The sequence below is a fragment of the Leuresthes tenuis genome, unplaced genomic scaffold, assembly GCF_036924035.1.
Source record: "Leuresthes tenuis unplaced genomic scaffold, fLeuTen1.0.hap1 SCAF_2, whole genome shotgun sequence".
NCBI classification, from domain to species: Eukaryota; Metazoa; Chordata; class Actinopteri; order Atheriniformes; family Atherinopsidae; genus Leuresthes; species Leuresthes tenuis.
In genome coordinates, this window is record NW_027325356.1 from 41,638,567 (window position 1) to 41,661,399 (window position 22,833).

General features: G+C 44.2%; 1 protein-coding gene across 1 annotated transcript in view; it reads left to right on the forward strand.

Moving 5' to 3' along the window:
- chsy1 (chondroitin sulfate synthase 1) overlaps window positions 1–15,953 on the forward strand; it is a 44,502-nt gene extending 28,549 nt beyond the window's left edge. The window contains exon 3 of the mRNA XM_072381112.1: window positions 13,441–15,953. Coding sequence (XP_072237213.1) covers window positions 13,441–15,033 — 1,593 coding nt within the window. The 3' untranslated portion in view covers window positions 15,034–15,953. The remainder of the gene's footprint in view (window positions 1–13,440) is intronic.
- Window positions 15,954–22,833: the final 6,880 nt, after the last annotated feature.

The window sequence follows — 22,833 nt, forward strand, 5'->3', positions numbered from 1 at the left end:
GCAGTGGGACGGTAATGAAGTCCCATTTGTTGTGTGTATAGAGGGTCTCTAGCCCTGCTGAGACAAGAGACTAATGACAGAGGACAGTACTGATTGGTTGGTTGACAGTTCAGAGGAGAAGAAGATGGAGCAGGGGAAGGTGAATCAAGCACATTTTAATGTGCTTTGTGGGTGATCGGATCACAGTGGGACCGCTCAAGAAGCTCGTTTCACACCTACCAGGTAAATCATTCTTCTCTGCAAAGACCAAATGCCAGCTAGCTGTACACATTTAAAGTTGCCTGTGTCTTCATAGCCAAGCACCAGAACTAACACATTACCCACAGTTGTCGCCTTCTTTTTGTTCTTATGCCAAACAACCGGCTGCTAACAGCCACAGGTTCCTGCCAGATGTTTTGTTGTTTATGAGCAAAGCTTCTTGATTACCTGAGGGTCATTCACACCTGTACAGACCACTTGTGACTGGATAAGCAAAGGCACCTGTACCGGTATGTACTGCTGTAGGGACCATGATTGATAGCTGAGCGATGAAACCATTTTCCAAACTCACTTGCGGGTGAGCTTTTCCTAACAAAAACATACTTTTATACTGGATGGACTACAGTTCCTCGTGCTGTTTTTTTTCAACCATGACTCTTCCTGTGACTGGAAGACGCTTCAGGTCTTAATGAGCTGACAAAATCTGTTATATGTGGTTGTGAGGACATGTCGCACATAAAGCATAATCCTATGTTGATGACTTAGCATTTAGCCTTAGAAAAATGAGTCTCTTTAACCAACTGCACCCCACTGCTGTGGAAAGCTGCGCATCTTCCAGAATAAACTTGGCGACAGCTCGTGACATTCTGCTGTTTTTCCCTCAGCTGCTGATGAATGTGGGACGTCACTGTCTGACTTCTGCTGTCCCAGTGACATCCTCTTTGAGTTTTTCCCGGTTATTTGCGTCAAGCCCATTTTAAATAACATATATTAACAGTATTGTTTAGCTGTTGTTAGTTCTGGACGCGATCTTTGGTGCATTTGGCTACATATATAATACATTTGATTTAGGTAGCTGACACATCAGAGTCTTGATGTAACTGAAGAGCAGAGAAGATCAGCACACTTGTTCATCCCTTATCGTCTAATGCCAGTGGCGTCGTCATGAGCAGCCAAATAGATTGAATCTTCATTACATAGATAACTGACTGCTGCACCATTTGCCCCGAGCTAATCAATACTTACTGAGGGTTAGTGATCCATGTGACGTGCTGTTTCCGATTGTTACACACTTAATAGTGTCAAATACAGCTGTGTCAGGCTGAAATGACTCGCAGCTGTCATTTGAATACTATATAGATACCTCAAACTTTTTCTGGTAAAATATAATCAGTGACCTTGTAGGGACCAGTAGTCCTTATGGGGACCAAAGCCCGGCCCTAATGAAGCAGAGCTTTATTTCTGGGGACCTGGTTAGCATTAGAGCTGATGTGTGAATTAATGTCAGGGTTCGACATGAACTAGTAATTATTAGGGTTATGATTAGGGTAATTCAACACAATTAAAGGAAGTCAAAACTAATTCCTGTTATGGACAGTTGCACAAGAGTGTGTGTGTTTGTGTGTGTATTGTCACCAAATGCTCCTACAGCCATGACCCAGTTTCTGTTCATTGAGCGTCCTTTCGTCAGTGGGTCGACATCAGGGGTCTCACACTCATTTTACCCGGGGGCTGCTGGAGGGAGAGTCTGGGTGAGGCTGGGCCGCATCAGGTTTATCACAAGAAGAGCTCTTACAGACGCCGAAACTATCAAGCCGTCACGTCAACGTCGTCCATAGATACATACATAGATACACGCAGATGCCGCATTCGGGCTTGTCAGGCACGTCAACACGGCCGCCATCTTGGGACGGGGTTTCTGACAGCAGTCAGAGCGGGTCTGACAGCTGTGCATCTGGCAAAATGCCAGACTTTTGTGCCGTTACGGATATTCTCGTGAAAGAAACGTCAAAACGAATAAACTTGGAATAACATTTCACAAGTAAGAAGTTGTTTTATGTTGTTTAACTGTTATGAACGTGTTGAATTTGATGTTTCTCTTAAGATAAGAATGAAACTAGCTTATTACTAGCTTACGTCAGGACAAGAAAACAAAAGATGTTTTTGTTAGTAAGACATCAGTAAGATGATGAAAGTGACATTTGGCAATCAGCCACTGTATAAAATTGTGCTCAGTAGGCCGTGTTATTCCTAAATGATCTATTGAATCAGTTTCACAGCACTAACATGAACTGCTACCGGAAGTTATGAACCTGAACTGTAGCTCCATAAGCACGGAGAGCTGAGCGTTGTTCAGATGGAGCTGTTTTGTGTCGGTTTATAAAAGATAAAAGGAGGAGGCAGGCATGGGCAGCAGCACTCAGGAGGAGAGGTTTTATCCCAAAGGACCGTTCAGTCTTCTGCAGCTGTCACTTTAAAGCAGACTTTGACAGGACTGGACAGTCAACTGTTTAAAGGAAGGAGTGAAACCATCACTTTTTCATTTTCCTGACCATCTTTGCAAAGTTAGTGTCACGACAAAATCTTAATATTTCACTAACACAACGCAGTGCCCACTAAATGATAATAAAACACTATTAGAAATGGTTCCTATTGAATGAACCCTGATATAAACCTTTAAAAACATCAGTGTCATCTCCTTGATGTTAAAATGCACAATTCTATTAACATAGAAGACATGCTGTTTTTTTAAAACAACGAGTCTGAAATCTTTGTCTAAATAGTCACATTTCTAATGTATGTATGATATAAATAAATTCGCATAAAAACGAATCTATGTTTTATCACAGATATATGACTGAAGTTTATATTAAACCAAACCGCTTTAAAATCGTTGAAAATTCAGTGAGATGTGGGGATTTTAATGGTTGATCGACCTCTGGCTCAGTTGACTAATGCAGGAAGTAGACACGGCTTCCCCCGTCCCAAGATGGGGGCCGCCTTGACGTATGGACAGCATACATTCCCATGGACAGCAGCATCGGAGCCGGCATCTACGCATCCATAGATATATATACCAGATGTGTCCTCCACGCTCAGTTCTCCATGCTTATGGAGAACATAACTTACGTAGCTACGTCGTCAAAATGATGTTAAAGCGTAAACTACTGTCTCACGGGCCGCACTAACATTGAACTTTCATATTAAGGCGGGGGCCACCGTTGGCCCGCGAGTTTGAGGTTCTACATGATGAGATTAACTGGATTACAGCTACAGTTGGGTTCTGCTCCTTATCTGAGGGTAATTATCCTTGGATATATGGCGGTGAATGAATGGAATCACTGGCACAAAGCATGTCATACCCCGGTACCATAGGTGGCGCTGTCCCCATTTCAGCTATCGCTAATAGAGCCACTTCCTGTTGACTTCTTCACCACCAACAACAACAAACTCAGGCATTCAGAAAGATGGCGAACGCAGAGCGAGATGAAGCTGCGTCCCTCTCCATCTGTGATGAGCTGGTTATGGCACAGACGATGCACAACGGTTCTCCATCGCACTGTTTCTGTCTTTCTGACGACAACAACAGGAATATCGTCTCCTTCCGGGTGACGATCCCAGGAACAAATCTGGAGCATGTGCAGAACGCTCGATCCGATCCGCTGTCGTCTACGTGCACGTTCAGTGCACGTTAAGTGCAACTATCAACTTAGTTCTCTCAGGGTCTTAATCCGACTGCGAGTAACCCGATCCGGTCCAATTTTTAGTCAAACTAAGGTGTTTACATGAACTTAATAAGTCAGTCTTATTGTAATTAGCCATTAATCCGAATCTTTACAGTGCCATGTAACCCCACTGAACGTCACTAAGTGCTAGCTCTTTGGACCACCATCCCTTGAACACGGGCCTGCTGTTCCCCACCACACAGCTGTAATTACACACAACAGAAAATAAAAGCAAAAACTCCAGCAGATTTGGGTGGTGTTGAATTTTCTGGGCGGTTTTAATATAGGCTTTGCCTTAAAGTCACAGAGCTGTGGATAAGCTTGTGGTCTCCTCTGAAGGCAGACAGATGGTGATGAAGAAGCGATCGTCTGTCTCCTCTGAGAAAAATTAGTGAGTGCTGAAAGGTTGAGCCGTCAACAGGGCCCCATTCATGTCTCATCCAGTCAAAGTCTGGAAAGAGTTTGGAGTCACCATCAGTAGAGTTTCAGCCACGTGTTTGGTTTAAGGTGAACTGCTGGAACTACTGCCGCATGGAATTATCTTGGATATCATATCACTTCTTATTTTTATTCTGAACCCGTGTCGTCTGACACTCATTCAGATCGCTCGCCTCCCTGCTGAGACGTGTGTGTTTGAGATTTTTTGCTGCACAGCCCTGTCCTCTGTTCGTCGGCAGCACCGGAAGCTGCAGACACACAAATAAGAACGTCTGCATTTCCAAGCTTTCCAAGTCAGATTTTATGGCAGTCGTGCTATTCTTGATCAAAACAGAGGCCTAAATGTCACTCAGTCACAGCTCACACTTAATGTAAAATCTGAGGCACTAAGTAACATTTTCAAAATCTATTTCACTCCATTGTTGGAGGAAGGTTGCAGTTTATGGTTAGCAGCAGTGATTGGTTTCAGCAGTAGTTTATTGGAAGAAGTAATAAATGTTGCATTGGATTTGTTTTCTTCTTCTTCATAAACCTTTAGTTTAGTGACCTAAAGCCATTCAAGGCAGAACTGTGGTTTGTTCGTTAGCTGAAGGGGAAGCTAGCGTCAGGCAGACTTCATGCTGTGTACTTGTGCAGTGCAGCTTTATCTTAACTAACAGGAAGCAGTCATCTAGTTCTGCTTTTGCAATTTTCGAGGGAAGCTGTGGTTGTATGTGCTCCTGCTCGGTTTCCTTACATCTACACAACATTATAGTAAAGGGATTTTTTTATTAAACAGTTTCACATATCTTCACACAACTGCAGGATGTGCTTTTTTTATGTTGCGTTCACACTACCACTCATTACTGTGTATTGAAGACATTATACATATAAAGCAATATGAAATACATTTTTATATACATTTTTATAAGAAGAGAATTTTAAGAGAAAGTCATAACATCGATTTAAATTACAATTCAAGAAAGAAATACGTTTATTCTTAAAACTCTAAACTTTAGAAACATAAGGTTCGAACAGCCTTCACACTCTCTTGTAATTCAGTCCAGTAACAGTGTTTATCTCCCATATCTCTCTGGGAACACAAGCTGACGAAGACATCTGGATTGAGGGCCTGGCTGAAGGGAACAAAGGGTCTTTTCTGCTCTCTGTTAACCAGTCCTGTCCAATAATCAGATGACACACAAACCAAGGAGCCTGAACGCATTCCTTCTCTATTAGTGCTGGGCTGATAAGATATCCAGTGGCAGCACTAAGTAATAATAGCACACATCAAGGTGATAATCTTTGTAATGTTATAAAACCTGACTGGGAAGCTAATCACTGTGTCATTTAGGATTAAGACTGAATTTCTCTGATTGATAAAAAGATGTTAATGATGATAACATTGATAAGTTTTCCTATTGCCTGAAAACATAAAGAGACGTAAACAAATCTGTTAGTGTGTCTCTCGCATTCAGAACCACTGCTACAGTTACTGCTTCCAGTGATCACGGTATCACTCTGCGCATGACAGAATATGTTTCCCATTTCAGCATTGTGGCTTTTTAAATATGTTAACCATTTCTGACCAACAATGGGTGTCAGTGGCACTGAGTAATGAATTATATTCGCTGTGACATAGACAATACACAATATATGGTATATATGTCCTTGAAGAAATTCTGTAAAAAAGAAAAAATCCGTAGAATCGCCACCTTAACGTGGTGGAGGGGTTGGAGTATCTCTATGATCCTCAGAGCTGTGTTTTCGGGGGCATTAGCCCCTGATAGGGTTCCCATCACAAATAGGTCTCAGGGGACGGGTCAAACTAAGAGCGATTGAAAGACCTCGATGGAGCAACAGCAACCTCGCCCAGAAAACGGAACCCGGGACAACCCCCCCCCCCCAGAGCCAGGTCATCGAGTGCCTGGTACTGGAACCTTGGCTCCTGAGGATCAGTCGTGCTCAAGGTCGGGGGCAGTTTGAGCTGTGCGGCAGGCAAAGGCGGGCGTGACAATCCCCGGGGTTGCAAACTTGCTCTAGGGATGTGGAATGTAATTTCGCTGGTGGGGAAAGAATCTGAGCTGGTGTGTGAGGTGGAGTGGTACCAACTAGATATAGTTGGGCTGACCTCTAGATGCAGAGTTGGCTGTGAAACCAAATTCCTGGAGAGGGGCTGGACTCCGGCTGAGTGCCTCCGTGTTGGAGTTCTCCCTGGGTGAGTGAGAGGCCTCACTGCGGCTGCAAGTCGTAGAGGGGAAGGTTCTGACTGTTTGTGCGTTTGAGACGGGAACGTCCAGTGGAGGACCCTGTCCGCGAGGTCTTTAACTAGCACCTCTGGGAGAATTTTCCGGGGGAGGTCAGGGACATGGAATCTGAATGGAGCATGTTCAGGACCTCCATTGCGGATGCAGCTTCCAACAGTTGTGGCCTGAAGGTTGTCGTGCCTGTTGTGGTAGTAACTGGAGGATCTGTTTGTGGACGCTTGCGGTGAGGGAAGCTGTCAAGTTGTGGAAGGGGGCCTTTCGGGCTTGGTTGTCCCAGGGGTCACCTGAAGCAGCTGATGAGTACCGAGTGGCTAAATGGGCGGCAGAACTGGTGGTTGCTCAAGCTAAAACTCCAGTGTTGGAGGAATTTGGGTAGTCCATTGAAAAGGACCTTCGGTTGGCCTCAAAGATGTTCTGGCAAACCATTTGACAATTCGGAAAGGGAAATTAGGGACCTTTCCAGGTTGAACTTTACCTGGGTGAAGAACTGCTGACCCAAACTGAGGATGTTGTCGGGCAGTGGAAGGAGCACTTTCTGGATCTCTTCAATCCGGCTAGCATGTCCCCCTTTGAGAACGCAGAGTCTGAGAACTTGGGGAAAAATGCAGGGGGTGGATGAGATTCGGCCTGAGGTGCTAAAGGCTCTGGACATTGTGGTGCTGTCTTGGCTGACACACTACTTCAGTGTTGCATGAAGGTCTGGGTCAACATCCGAGGAGTGGCAAACTGACCTGGTGGTTCCCACTTTTAAGAAAGGGGACTGGAGAGTGTGTTCTAACTACACAGGGATCACACTACTGAGCTTCCCCTGGAAAGTTTTCTCCAGGGTGTTGAAGAGGAGGCTTCGACTGATTGTCGGACCTCGGATTTCGCCTGGGTATAGGTATCTTTTTCACGAGAGATGGCAGATTGGAGCGAGAGATGGACAGACAGATTTGATCTTCAAATTTCTTGGCCAGCAGTAATGAGGGCGCTGCTCTGGTCTGTCGTGGTGAAGAGGGAGCTGAGCCGGAAGGAGAAGCTTTCCATTTACCGGTTCATCTTTGTTCCAACCCTCGCCTATGGTCACAGATCTAGGTAGTGACCGAAAGAACGGGATTGCAGATACAAGCGGCTGAAATGGGTTTCCTTCGTAGCCTGACTTGGCTCAGCCTTGATGATAGGATGAGGAGCTCGGCCATCTGGAGGGAATTCTGAGTAGAGCTGCTGCTCCTCCGCATCAAAAGGAGTCAACTGAGGTGGTTCGGGCATCTGGTTAGAATGCCTCCTGGTTGCCTCCCTTTGGAGGTTTTCCGGGCACGTCCTACTGGAAAGAAGCCTCATGGCAGACTCAGGACTTGCTGGAGGGATTATATGTCCCTTCTGGCCAGGGAATGCCTTGGGATACCTGGAAAGTATCGCCGAGGGAGAGGGATGTAATGGACCTGTTGCCTAGTGACCCAACCTCAGATAAGCAGATGAAAATGGATGGATAGAAAAAAATATAAAATCACGCATGTCTTTCCTTTTTAATATTTAACTTGATGTTGCAGCTTTGGTCCCATTTGTCCTTCGGTTTTCTAGTATAATATAAAACCTGCTGTTTTTAGATGGTTTATATCATCTAGATTTGTAGCTAACACAATGACTGCAGAGAGGAGAAAATCAGTAAAAACTTCCAATCATTTGCTGTAATTAGATATATTTTCATCTTTGAACTTTGTTTAAGCTCTCATTTAAAATTGTGCTGTTTCATTATACTGCTGATCAGACAGGTTAGTCACTGGCTGCCTTAAACATGAAGAATGGATTGATGGATGGATGCAGTTCAGGCTGTATATAGCCATGGGGTAACATTAGCATCAGAGATGAAGTGATTTGGATCAGAAGTCAGGCACATGAGTTTGCACTGCAGTGAACTGACAGGAACATGTCAGTCCCTGTGGAATCTTCCAAGAACATCACAGTTTGCCTGCTCATATTGCTGCTGTGTTCTGGAGGAGTTCTTTGGAAAACATCTGTCAGCATTTGTTTTTTTGGTCAGTCTCCAACTGAGCAAACAACAGGAACAAAGTGTTCAAATGCTGGGATGCTCTGTGTGAGACTTTGCTATTCTTTCTTCAGTATACATATTTACCATACACCAAGTAAAATGCAGCTTTTACTTGATAATTATGCATCAGCTTTTTGCTCTTATTGTGCAAGTGTGGGCTGTTCATTTCTGTATGTAAGTCAGATGTTTTAACAGAAATTCTAAACATTTGTCACAATCATGTTTTCCTGCTTCAGTGTCTTTTTGGTTTGTACCTGTAGCACCTCAGCTAATCCGCAGTTTTTAAAGAATGTATATTTTGTACACCAATAAAAAAGAATTGCTCGCAGATGGTGGTCACGGGGTCTAAATTCGATTAAGTCACTCAGTGTTGTGATGCCTGTTGCTGATGCAACTCACACTGCACACATCAGTACCAGGCCTTTTTTCCTTTGGTGTGATGAGCTTCTCCCTGAGAGGGAAATTAAGTTAGACAGAATACCACTGTTTACAAGAGAGGCAATTATAGAAGCATTATGCTGTCTCCAATTAGATTTGCATGGTGGACAATGCCCATTGTCCTGCAGATTAAACCCGCCAGTCTCTATAATGTCTGACCCCATCACGCAGCAGGCACACGGCTTCTCACCAGCTACTCTGACTGCGCCACAAGCCTTTCCTATACAGCCCCCACCTCCTTTATGAACAAGCCTTTCTACAAGGAGGTGGAGGCCAACAAGTGAAAAACTGTTTCAGGTCTAAGGTTTTTACATATTGGTATATAATGATAAATCTGGTCCTCAACAGGTCTTAGAATGAGGTAACAACATGTCATATCACACTGTGTCAGTTATTGAACACAAACTGAGACTAAAGACAGAAGCAGTGTGTGAAAAACTATGTGAACCCTCACTGCTTCCACATGAATTAAGTTAATAAGCAGCAGCCAGCAGCTGCTGATCAATGCTCTGATTCACTGATCAATGCTCTGATTAACTGATCAATGCTCTGATTAACTGATCAATGCTCTGATTAACTGATCAATGCTCTGATTAACTGATCAATGCTCTGATTAACTGATCAATGCTCTGATTAACTGATCAATGCTCTGATTAACTGATCAATGCTCTGATTCACTGATCAATGCTCTGATTAACTGATCAATGCTCTGATTAACTGATCAATGCTCTGATTAACTGATCAATGCTCTGATTAACTGATCAATGCTCTGATTAACTGATCAATGCTCTGATTCACTGATCAATGCTCTGATTAACTGATCAATGCTCTGATTAACTGATCAATGCTCTGATTAACTGATCAATGCTCTGATTCACTGATCCTCAGTCAGTGTGAGCAGCTCTATAAAAGCAGGAGTTCTGTCAGTTTAACACGATGCCAAGGAGGAAAGACACCAGCAATGATCTCAGAGAAGCAGCTGTTGCTGCCCATCAGTCTGGGAAGGGTTATAAGGCCATTTCCAGACTATCTGGAGTCCATCATTCTACAGAGAGAAAGATTATTCACAAGTGGAAAACATTCAGGACAGCTGTCAATCTTCCCAGGAGTGTCTGAAAAAGAAAAGAATGGATTCTTTTTTCGATTTATCCTGATGCATGTTCCTATGTATCCAGACACACACGTAGTCTTCACCAGGTGACTCTGACTGGCTCATCTTTCAGCTCTGACTCTGCTTTAAATGGACTTGAACTGTAACTGTTACAAAGAGTTCGTCTAAAAAATGACCCAGATTCAGTAATTGTTAACTATAACTGTTGCAGTTGAGCTAAGAGACAAAGGCACGTAACGTTCACCCCTCAGTCATGACGATTAAAGGGAAATGCTGGAATCCTGGGCTCTGATTTTTCTTGCATTGATTATTGATTGGCAGAGCACTTTGAATTCAGACAGGTGCTGTGTGAGACCGCTGTGACAGTGTAGTAACACGGGATGATCATGTGCAGTCAGTTCTCTTTACTTCTCATTGCATGTTTGAGTTTCCTTATATTGTTTCGTTAGTCCGACAGATGGCTGCAGCCCCACAGGTCCCACAGTCTCTTTGAAAATTCAGTGTCTGCAGTTGGCCTCCTTTCAGCACAGAGGCAGTCAGAGCAAAACTGGACGTTCACACCCAGGATCCAATAAACTCACTCTCTAAAGTAGAAATTCTACTCGCACTGTCATTTGGTAAACACTTGGTACAATCTGACTAGCCACTTCCTGTATTTAAATAGCTCGGCTGACGAGACAGTGCAGCTGCTGCACTCAGTGACCTCAGCGCTGGTCAGTCAAATTACATAGATATTAGCAAATGAACAGATAATAGTAAATAGATTATCAATATTATGTCGACAAATGAAGCGTGAATAAGTACTTAAAGGTTAAACTAGATAAGCACAAAAATGAGAAAACGAGGGACTTCAGAAGGTTTAGTGAGCGTGCAGCTGCAGTCGCTACATTCTAAAACCGACAACATGCACGGGTCTGGAGCACCTCAGGATTCAATGGAAAGCTCCCATTTCTTTTTTAACATTGCTGGGAAAAGGAGTTTAGTGTTTGGATTGAGACCATCCAGCAGTAGTCTACCATAAGTGTTAACTACTACCTCTGTAACAGCATGAGGTGCACAAGGCCTCAGCTTCCAGGAAAAACTTTTCATTTACCTTGGTTAGACCTGTTTAGATTATTAGTGGGAAGAAATGAGGTCAGGTTGATGACTGTGAAGAAGTTGAAGTAACAAGAACTAATAATGGTAAGCCTGAGGTCAAATAATTAGGAGTGATGTTAATGAATGAAGCCGCAGGAGAGGCACAGAGGAAAGATCCTGAGCAGCTGGCTGTCAGCTGATGACCCTGCTGGATACAAGCACCGGGCCCTTATCCAGCCTCACTGTCAACTTAACAAGTCTGGAAAAACACTTTGGGGCTGTGTGGAAAGGCCTTCCCATTTCTTATACAACTTTAAGCCTCATGCACAAAAAAAAAGGTTTTGGCATCTGCACACAGTGTTATTTCTGACATCCCTCGAAAAACTAGTCCAGTGCATGTGAGTGTGGTTCAAAGTGCTCCTATAAACGAGCTTTTCTGTCTTTGATTGGATCCCTTCTGAGCTCATCTGGACACAAGCAGGACCACTCCTCCTTTTAGGGTTCCTGCCTTTGCCCATATGATTGGTTGCCTTGAAACTGATGTTGTCAGTGTCTTTCATGAAGGTGCAGTGAGCGACTTTAGAAAGACCGCCGGGTGTAGCAGCAGAGCAGCTGAGTCATTAGCTCTTTACACTTATGTGACACAGTACATAAATGACTTCATCGCTCTGTTGAAGTGACGATGTTCTCTCATTCAGACACTGGTCAGATGCAGTCTTTACTGTCTCTGCCGCGGCGCCGATCAAAGCCGTTAACTCTGCAGATGCATGTCTATCACGGCTGCCTCAGTCGCTTGATGCGTCGGTTCTGCACATCCTCACAGATTAGCGTTAGACGGTCACATGCTGCAATTTGTAGGTGACCAGTAGGAGGTGTGTGAGCTAACTTTTGATGTTTTGCATCATCGATTTCTCGCACCGTGCTTGCTTTATGGACCTCACATACCAGCCACGATACCGCAGCTGTCTCCTTTTCTGTCGTGATCTTCAGCTCCACAAAATGCTAACCTCTCTTATTCTCTCCATATTTATGTTTATCAGTGTGTAAAACCGCTCTGCGTGATCAGGTGCGCCGCCTTGTGTACTACATAGACAAAGATGTGAGCAGTTCTGCTGAGCACAGAGATGGTTGCCACGTGAACACAATGAAAAACAGCTACTGTGTTTTCTGGCTTTCCTTCCAACGTTTTAGCAGGGATCAGACCACTGAGCCTACATTTGGAAAATGGAGCCACGGCTGGCAATGTATAGCAAGAACTGAAATGTTGTTCAATTTAATCAATTTATCCAGTTTCACAACACAACAAAAGATGAGGGGAACATTGTTCCCATCCCTGCTGTCAAAGAAGATGAGCAGAAAACATCAAATACAACATCACTTCCAGTCGTACTTCTATCTGCAAAACTTTCAGCTGAAGAAGTGGTATCTTTGCAGTAGAAATGACCCCATCCTGTCTGAGCAAGCGCTCCCCTCCTCACTAAACCAACTTCGTAAGGCCCCCATCGGGTGTTGCACTACTTTATGTTCAACATTTGAAATTGTGAAATAAGTTTGCAATAACTTCTTGTTTTTCCATGACTTCTGATTTTTTTCTCTATTTATAGAGTTATTGTACCCCAAAGCCATCTGAGCAGACACAAGCACATCTCCGTCTCTTTTATTACAAACCATCAAGATAATCCCATTTTGATCACTGTATTTGATCATTTTCACACATCAATGAAAGCACATTTATCAGCAGAGCGGCGGTGGAAAATGCTTTAGTGTCACAATAAAAAAAAAACCCACTTGAACATAAGCTTCAGCAACAGTTTTTCAGAAGGCGACTTATCAACATGTCTTACACCTGAAAGAAAATAAGAAAACAGCAGCTGCTGTGTGACAATCTGGTGGAAGCACCTCAGCAGAAGAATGAAATCCTACCACGGGTAAAGACAAGCATCAGTCTGCACTAAGGCCAAAACAAAAGTTCAACTTAAATTCCAGCTGTTCTCTGAGCAAAATGCTCTAGTAAATCCTTCATATCCAGCTGGCAGGTCTCGCTCTTTTCACCCCTTGAAAGCTGCCTGCTGAAACCTTCTAACTTTCGGTCTGTTGCTGTGTTTCTACACACCACGAGGTGTGTGTGCAGGCAAAATTCAGCATGACACACTCACTGCTGACAAAAACTTTGTTGAATGCCACGAGACAGATGTGCACTCACTCCAAATTCATCCGATGAAAAGAGCCCCGGAGAACACTGGTTTTAACACGTAGCACAGCGTCAAACAGGACTTTGCCCGCTCCTCATTGGTCATGTTACAGTCAGCCTCTGTGCAAACACACACAGTTAATATTCTGAATGTTCCAGATGGGTCATTGACACTGACAACAAGTCTTTTCATGTCTCCACAGATGCAGCAACTCTTCTATGAAAATTATGAACCAAATAAGAAGGGCTACATACGAGAACTCCACAACAGCAAGATCCACCGAGCCATCACCCTCCACCCAAACAAGAATCCTCCCTACCAGTATCGCCTGCACAGCTACATGCTCAGCCGCAAAATCGCGGACTTGCGCCACAGAACCATTCAGCTCCATCGAGAGATCGTTCAGATGGGGCGCTACGGAGCTGCTGAGCCCAGCCGAGAAGACCTCCAGCTCGGCATGCCTCCCTCATTTATGCGTTTCCATCCTCATCTGCGAGAGGATGTACTGGAGTGGGAGTTTCTGACAGGAAAGTACCTGTTCTCATCGTCCGACAGTCAGCCCCCCCGCCGTGGCATGGATTCATCTCAGAGGCAGGCCCTGGATGACATCATTATGCAAGTGATGGAGATGATCAATGCCAACGCCAAGACGCGGGGCAGAGTAATTGATTTCAAAGAAATCCAGTATGGTTACCGAAGGGTCAATCCCTTATATGGAGCAGAATATGTGCTTGATCTGCTTCTGCTGTACAAAAAGCACAAAGGAAAGACTATGACCGTTCCTGTGAGGAGACATGCCTACCTACAGCAGACTTTCAGCCAAATCCAGTTCAGAGAGGAGGAGGAGATGGATGCCAGAGCTTTAGCCAGCCACATCAACAAGGAGTCAGACTCTCTGTCGTTTCTGTCCAACTCCCTTAAAATGCTGGTCCCCTTCAAGCTAACAAATTCAGGCCAGGACCAGAGGGAGCCCAAAGAGAATAAAGTGAATATCTTGGTGCCTCTGTCAGGGCGCTACGACATATTCGTGCGTTTCATGGCTAACTTTGAACGAGTTTGCTTGATCCCCAACCTCAACGTCAAACTGTTGATCCTTCTCTTCAGCACGGACAACAACACGGAGCGGGTCAAACAGGTGGAGCTGATGAGGGAGTACCACATGAAGTATCCCCGGGCCGACATGGAGATAAAGCCCGTCGCCGGCTCCTTCTCCAGGGCTTTAGCGCTGGAAGTGGGTTCCTTGCACTTCTCAAACGATTCCCTGCTCTTCTACTGTGATGTGGATCTGCTCTTTACCAGCGATTTCCTCAAGAGATGCCGGGCCAATGCCGCCTTGGGGGAGAAGGCTTACTTCCCCATCATCTTCAGTCAGTATGACCCCAAGATAGTGTACACTGGGAAGGTCCCGAGTAACAACCACTACGTCTTCACCTCTAAGACAGGCTTATGGAGGACCTATGGCTTTGGGATCGTTTGTGTCTACAAGGGGGACTTGATTCGGGCCGGAGGCTTTGATACCTCCATCCAGGGGTGGGGATTGGAGGACGTTGACCTTTATAATAAATTTGTCCAGTCAGGGATTAAGTTGTTCAGAAGTACAGACACGGGGATAGTGCACGTCCACCACCCGGTCATATGTGACCCCAACCTTGAGGTGAAGCAGTATAAAATGTGCCTGGGCTCCAAAGCTTCGTCATACGGCTCCACCCAGCAGCTGGCCGAGCTCTGGCTGGAGAAGAACGACCACGGCTTCAGGAGACTGGCCAGCAACAACGGCTCGGTTAGGACAGCATGATGACAAGCTGAGCTCTTCTGTTTTCAGTGGTGTCATCACTGCTTTATTTATTTTTTACACAAATGGAAGACTTCACATTTATCTATTTTCAATGTCTTTCAAGAGCAAAGAGTCGGAAATGAGCCGTTGATTGTGTGGCAGGACATGCTTGATGGATCCCAGGAGGAGCATGCCGGGTGTTCCAGTGCAAAGCAGGTTCCAGCAGAGGCTCCTTTTCAGGCCTGCTTAGTGTTCCGGCAGCACAGCGCAGCAAAGAAACGCTCTGTGTGTGCAGAAGACTCAGTAAAGCTCAGTAAAATCCCTCCTTATTATGAATGTTTACACGAGGCTGACTGTAAAGCCCGGCGCCGTCGGTCAATGCTGACGGCCACTGCTTTGACTTCCTGTTTTGGTAATATGATGTAACACTGTTACTATTTTTCTTTTTCTATTTTTCTGTATGTTTAATTTCTGTGAACCCAACTGCTGGATTTGATATCTGCAATTCATTATTTGCTGTCTAATTTATTGAATTTGCAGGCTCCATTTTCTACTCTGATTGTTGAAATCTATATATATTGAAAAGATTGTATAACCATGCCAGTAGTTGTCAAATAGCTTTTCTTTTCTCTGTACATTTTCTTAAACTCGTCGTCACCAAAGAGTTTTGCACAGTGTGTGCGCATGTACGTGCACACACACACTTCCAGGTATGTGCGGGGTGTGTTTTGCGGGCACAAACATGAAACTGGCTGTATTATGGAGAGGAAAACAAAAGCTCTTTTATTGCAGGCCTCTTGGATGGGTGAGGTGGGGAGCAGCACACATAATGAAATGGGAGCAGAGCTCTGCTTGGTCAGTTTAAGGCACACATTGCTGTTTCTTTTTATAAATCACTTCCTTGTTGAAATAAAGTGTTGTGATTCATTCTTGTCTGCAGAGGTGTGGCCACAGTTGCCATTCTGTTGCTTTCTCAAATAAAACCTTCATTCTTTGTTCTTGTTTTGCAGGGTTTTTTTCTAACTCTGCTGCTCATGAACTGATAGGATGAATGTGTAGTGATGATGGTGGGGGCCTTGAGGAAAACCCTGATGCTGTGGAGTGTGGGGGACATTCAGCCTTGGGGACATTCCTCTGAGTTATCAGTTCACAACATGCTCTAAATGCTGTGCACTTCATGAAAACCATAACATAAGAGCAGTAAATAATGTGAGAAGGAAAGCGAGAGTCTTTTAAAAACTCTCCCTCTGAGCACAACCACGCTTTCAACAAGTGAGACGTGCTCTTATAGTTGGACCACTGCCAGGAAGTTCCAGGAGAGGATTTAATTTCATTCCAGGCATCCTCCTTTCCTTTGAGCTAAACACATGCCAGCTGCAGTGTGAGAAGGGTGTTTAGTCCCAGCGCCTCTGTCCTGATGGGACGGAAAGTGGAGGGTGTACCCGCCTCTCGCTCCAGGACTGATGATTCAGCCTGTTTACGCATCAACATGCTCTTTGCTGTTGAAATGGAATTTCAAACCTTATTGAAATGAAATCTGCACTCTAAAGGAAAAAGGGCCCTGCTGTGCTCAAGAAGTACAACAGGAAAAGGCTTCAGAGGCGACCTGCAGGATCATTTTCTCTCAGGCTTTGTACGAAATGAGTCTTTTTGGCAGCTGCAGGTGTCACCCCCTGCTGGGCATTAGGTAGAACGCCAGCCTAAGCCCCTTCCACACTGGGGCATGTGGTGACCACGTCTTGTCTGTCACTATTAAAATGTAAGTGGATGTACTGAAGTCGCCTCGACATGCGGAGCTTGAAGCAGAGGGTCAAACGGCCCAAACCAAACGAGAAACGCTGAAATCCCTCAAGCAGCTTTTAGATCTCTCCATGTGTGGAAACCACAGCAGTGTGGGCTTCCCGGTCCTCGGTGGGTTGTTCAGTGGAAACTTGAGCTGCTCCCAGCTGTTTGTACACAGCTGTGAGGCCCAGCTGCCTCAACACGGATCAGAGCCGCTCGGATTGCACTGACTGTGCTCCTCACACAGTTTGCTGCTGAATTATTGTTGAAAATACAAATGTAACTGTTAAGGCTTCATGTCCCGTAGTTACTAATAAGGTCATTAGTTTCTGGTTAATGTGCAGCCTGGAATGGAACGCAGTAGATCTATCGGGTCCTTTGCGGCTGGCCTCCATGTTATGCTTGTATAGACCACATGGAGGGCTGTGTGAACTGCTCCTCTTCTGTGCTGATGTCCAGCTGCTCCGCTTTCACCGATGCACTCACACACATTCTCTCAAAGTGAGGCTCCGAGTCGCTGGAGACGAGTAACACGAAACATTTAAGTTGACACAACGTATCAGGAAGCTGGCCCAGAGTTGTCTGAGTTCAGAAAATCATACTATCACCATTTTTGTCTTCTACTATGAGATCACTAGCCACACAAGGTTATGAGACGTTCAGCAAAGCGAGGCTGAGACAGAAGCTGAAATAAGATGGATAGGAGGCCGTCCCTTGACCCTGCAGCATCGTCTCACTGCTTGGTTCTTCTCACAGTATGACTTCATGATATTTTTCTCCTGTTTATTCCAGAGGAAAAGAGGGTGTAAAGTCACAGTAAATTCATATATACACATGCATTAGTTTTGTTTTTTCAAACTTGGATAACCTTCTATATCTTTCACATCATTGTTTCACACTTCAGCCGGGGTTCATAAGACACTGCTTTGCACTTTAACCATCATCTGCATCCTGGTGCAGCTATTCGTCATCATCACGCTCTACCTGTTCATCCATCACGTCAGTGAAGGGGTCGTAGATCCCGGAGTTCTCTGTCAGCTCTGCAGAGAGTGATGTGAGTCCTGCTAAGGCCTTGGTGATGCTGCCATCTGGGGAAGTATTGTTAGGAATAAAGGAGCAACAAAAAGTTCCAAACATTTTACACACCCCTCATTTTTCTGTCAGCATCATATCCAAAGTCATCCTATTTTGCCATGCCATAAGGGAAGTTGGACATAATTGTTCAGCAATGCCTTGTAGATGTAATGTATCCAGTCAACTTTCTTATTTATTGTTGAGAAAAAATATTCAAAGTCTGAAGTTACTTGTTTTCTAGCTTTAAACTCATCTGGGACTCCTCAGAATTCCAATGCTATCCAGGTTGTTGTCAGATGAACCTCCAGGCACAGTTGAATGCTTGAGACGTTGCAGCTTCTCACCCAAGGCCTTAAAGTCCCCCACAGGGAACAGATGGAAAGGCATCAGTAGTTGGGCTATCGTGCAGCTGCCAGTTAGGTGGAAGGACGGACCTCAGTTTCATCTCCCCACACAGCCACCAGAGGTCTGCTCTCATGGAAGTTTGGTTCCGAAACCAAGATGCTGAGTAGTTACCTGAGTCCTGAGTGACAATAGATGGATTCTTGACAATAATCTGACAGGAGTGTACCCACATTCTTACCTGTACCCCTGTGGATGAAACATATATAATTACCCTTATAAGCCAACGCTGAGGGCAGTTGTCTCTTTTCTTAACTGCTGGGAACAACAAAGAGAGAGTTTTACAGTGTGTTGGGTACAAAAGATTCATTATGCAATTGTAATGCTTCATTTCTAAATTTATATTCTGGCTTTTGCACATTCAATACAATTAGATTGGTTATTTTGTCATGCTGTATACATTCTAACAAAATTCCAACAGATACACCGACGATTCTTCAGAAATCTTGTATTAACATACATTTCACATATGTACTTTTCAGAATACACATGGGCTTTTTGGTTGTCTTTACATAAAATAATTGAGCTTAAGTCAATGTCAGCCACCCCATCTATTCCTGCAACAAAAAATAGGCTGACAAGTTGTCTGTTGGACCTGAAGGACCTCCTATCTCTGTGGTCAGTCTGGGTCTGTGTGATTCATTGTAGTGCATTATCTTTTAGTTCAAAGTGTGTCCCTGTTATCACTGTAGATCTTTTCAGGAATTCCAAATCTAGGAAATATTTCATTCACCAGTGCTTTTGTTACTGACAGTGCATGTGCCTGTGCACATGGAAACTCATTTGGTAAAACATCACTAATCACCAGGCAGAAACGTGTTCCTTCGTATTTATTTAATTCAATGAAATCCATACAAACGTGTTGAAAAGGGTACGTTGGCTTTGGGAATCGTCTCAGATTGGATTGTGTTTTTCACATATTTAACATGTTAGACAAAAACTCTTTGAGTAATGAATAAAACCACACGCTGTAAAAACCCTTGTTTATTACAGGGTTTCCCTGTGGGGAGCCCTTGGGCAATAAAGGTTTTCCTAGGTGCGACTGAGCATTGTTAGTGGTACCGTTACTCTGCCATATCTTTCTGTTTGTGGAGCTGCTTTTTGCATATCACATAACTCTTGGTGGTTTGTTTCTATTCATCGTGTATGTTTCTACATACACTATGAATTTTGTGTGGGATGTTTGGATGCTCTGTTAGAACTTTATTTTCTGGATGTGGACCAGTCTGCCTTTCCTCTTGCTTAATCCTTAATCCTTTTGCATTTCAGTATTATATGAATTTTTCAATCTTTGATCTTCCAATAGGACTATAATACACCGTGTAGAAGAAAAAGTTTTCAGACATTTTTTGTACCATTGACTCCCATTATAACATACATTTCTGATCATTTTCTACTTGTTGGCATAAAACAATGTCTGAAAGTTAAAAGTTCACAACACAATCCATTGTGGTCTTAAAGACCAGCTTTTTGGAAAAGTGGGTGGAAACCTACGGTACACTGACCAAGGTAGTATAAAGGCTTTATTACCTGTGTGATGTTGTTCCTACAGAAATCATTGACACTGCCTTCATATTTCTAATCTCTTTTTCTACTTTTTCTGCTCCTGCAGATGGAGTCATGAAATTTGAGAATGTCATAAGGATGTGTTCAAGCACGCACCACAAAGGCGTGAAATGTTTTTGCCAGTGATGAATAAAAGTTAAGATGGAAAGACTTGATGAGGCCTTCTCCAGCACACAGTGTCCTTGACCCTGCAGCATCATCTCACATATATTACTTTGTTTTTCTCACAGTATAACTTCATAATATTTTTCTAACATGTGTTACTGGGGATCAAGAACACTTTGATCTGGATAAGCCGAGGATCAAACCACCGACCGCTGCGAGTCTCAGCCTCAGCCGTCATCGTGATCTAGTTCACTTCTGGTTAGGGATGCTTTGTATCTTATTGGTGAGCATGAGAGCTCAGCGGGATGTGAACGTAACGCCAGAAGCTCTACCTGTCTGATCAGGCTGATGTGAACCAGATGAGGGTCCCGGTAAATCTCCCCGTTACACTGCTAATTATAAGGCAGCGAGTGTTTGTTTTTTCTGGTCTCAGCATGACTGGGGCCTTCGTGAATGTAGAAAGATCGTTTCTTTGGCTTTAGACCTTCTCATACAGAGCATTGTGCACATCTGTACACTTAATGAAGCTGAGGATAGTGAGCAGATCAGATTTTATTTTCACTTCATGACAAATGTTGTGGGGGCTGCACTTTAATAATGGGTTGGACTGTTCTACAGCCAAAAGGAATTCAGATTCAGCAATCTCCTCGTTTGCTTTACTGTCTTGATGCTGACTAATAATTTGGACCCTCTGAAACGGAGTAACATCTTTCCCACGTCTTCATCATGTTGTACTAGAAATGAGAAGCTGCTGAAACTTCTTGTGGCAGCTGAAACATCCTAATGCAGGGTTTCTCAACTCCGGTCCTCGGGACCCGCCGCCCTGCATGTTTTCCATGTTTCCCTCCTCCAACACAATCGATTCAAATAAATGGCTCCTTATCAGGTCCCTGCAGAGCTCGATGACCAGCTGATGGTTTCAATCAGGGACACATGGAAAACATGCAGGGCGGCGGCCCCCTGAGGACCCGGTCCTAATGGCTGCAGAAACTCTCCAGGTTCATTCCAGATGAGGTGGAACCCTTATACCAGGTGGAAATGGGAGAGGAGGCCAGGTCATTTACAGTAACATTTAACTCAGCCTTATGGTCCATCCATCCATCTTCTATACCGTCAATCCGTCTGTCGGGTAGCGGGGGGGCTGGAGCCTATCCCAGCAGTCACCGGGCGAGAGGCGGGGTCACCCTGGACCGGTGGCCAGTCCATCACAGACAGCCTTCTGGGGATTTTTTTACTTCCACTAAATAACTGCAGCCTGGTGTCATGTGTAATGCTGTGGAAGACTTCTCTAATGAGACTCTAAAATGAAAATCTATATTTGGAGCTGGTTTGGGGGCTGCACGGTGGTCAGCACCTCACAGCAGAGGGTTCCAGGTTCAACTCCCGGCTGGTTGTTCCTGTGTGGAGCTGCATGTTCTCCCTGTATGTGTGGCTTCTCTCCTGTCCAGCTTCCCCCCACCGTCCAAAAACATCTGTCAGGCTAACTGGTGACTCTAAAACTGTCCTTAGGACTGAGTGTGAGTGTGTGTGGCCTCATTTGTCTCTGTGTGGCCCTGTGATGGACTGGCGACCGGTCCAGGGTGACCCCGCCTCTCGCCCAGTGACCTCTCACCACAGAATGCAGAACATCGGGTTCACTTTGGTGTGAAGACTCTCTTATTCTTGATAAGATGTTTAACTGTTACTATGGTATTGTTTGTATGTACCCTCACAGGGCTTGATGGAAGAAATGAGGAGTCCTAAAATGGGTTTTTCAAATAGTTAGAAATGATAACAGTTAAAGATCTTAACAGTTAAATGTGAAGGAGAAGACTGTTTGAGCGGTCTCAAAGCGGTAAGGTAACAGTAAGTAAGTAAGAATTTCTTACTATGATATAAAGGAGAACCCAGTTGTGGGAACCTGTAGGATCAGGAGGTAATTTCATATTGAAAAGAGACAGATGTTTTGAGAATGCACAGCATCTTATTTAAAGGAGCATTGTGTAATTGTCTGCTGTTGGTCAGATTCTGTCATTTCCGATTGTGCTGTGAATGCAACACTCCACGCTTCGGAGAAACTATGGTGGCCTGACGCTGCATGCAGCACACACTACCCAACACATCCATCACTCAACTGTGTCACATGTCTTCTCCATCGAGTGAAACCACTTTCTGAAGTTCTGAGGTTACTTTTAAAGGTATAAATTATAAAGGTGCCACCTGCGTGGTAATAAAAGCTAATATTAGCTACGTAAGACTAAAGGCTGTTTGTATGTAGTCTGATGGAGGGATAGCATTAGCAGGCAACACGTTGTATCTGGCTGACATTACCTTCATAGCCTCTTGGTATCAGTTACACTTTGACTGAAATCAGCTGATCTCTGTAACATGACGCCGAGTAATTTCTGTCCAGCTAACAAAGCTAAGTAGTAGTTTTGGTGCATAAACGTGAATCGACAGTTTTCAACAGGGACATGGAGAAAACAGTACGTTTGTTTAATCAGATCAGCTGATCGTCTGCAAAGTAGCGGCGAATTGCGCGTGCACCACCCTTTGTCCCTTCTAGGCCACTGTAGTTGATATTGCAACGCAAGTGGTGTCCTTCCGGGCTGCCTTTGTGGAGAACGGACCGCGATATATGCAAATAAAAAGGCAAAATCTAAAGCAATACAAACGTAACGACTCGTTTAATAGAGTGATTACATAGCACTAACAACATAGTTATATGTGTTATATTCCATTTCTGTTAATAAATCACCATCATTTTTACACACTGCTCCTTTAAGGTACAGGGATTTATTAGTGCTAATACTTATCATGCTGAACAAGGATATGCACTTTCCACATCCTTCCTTGTACAGAAGGAGGAATCAAAGATAAAGAATGACTGACTTTCATGGGCTGAGATGAAAG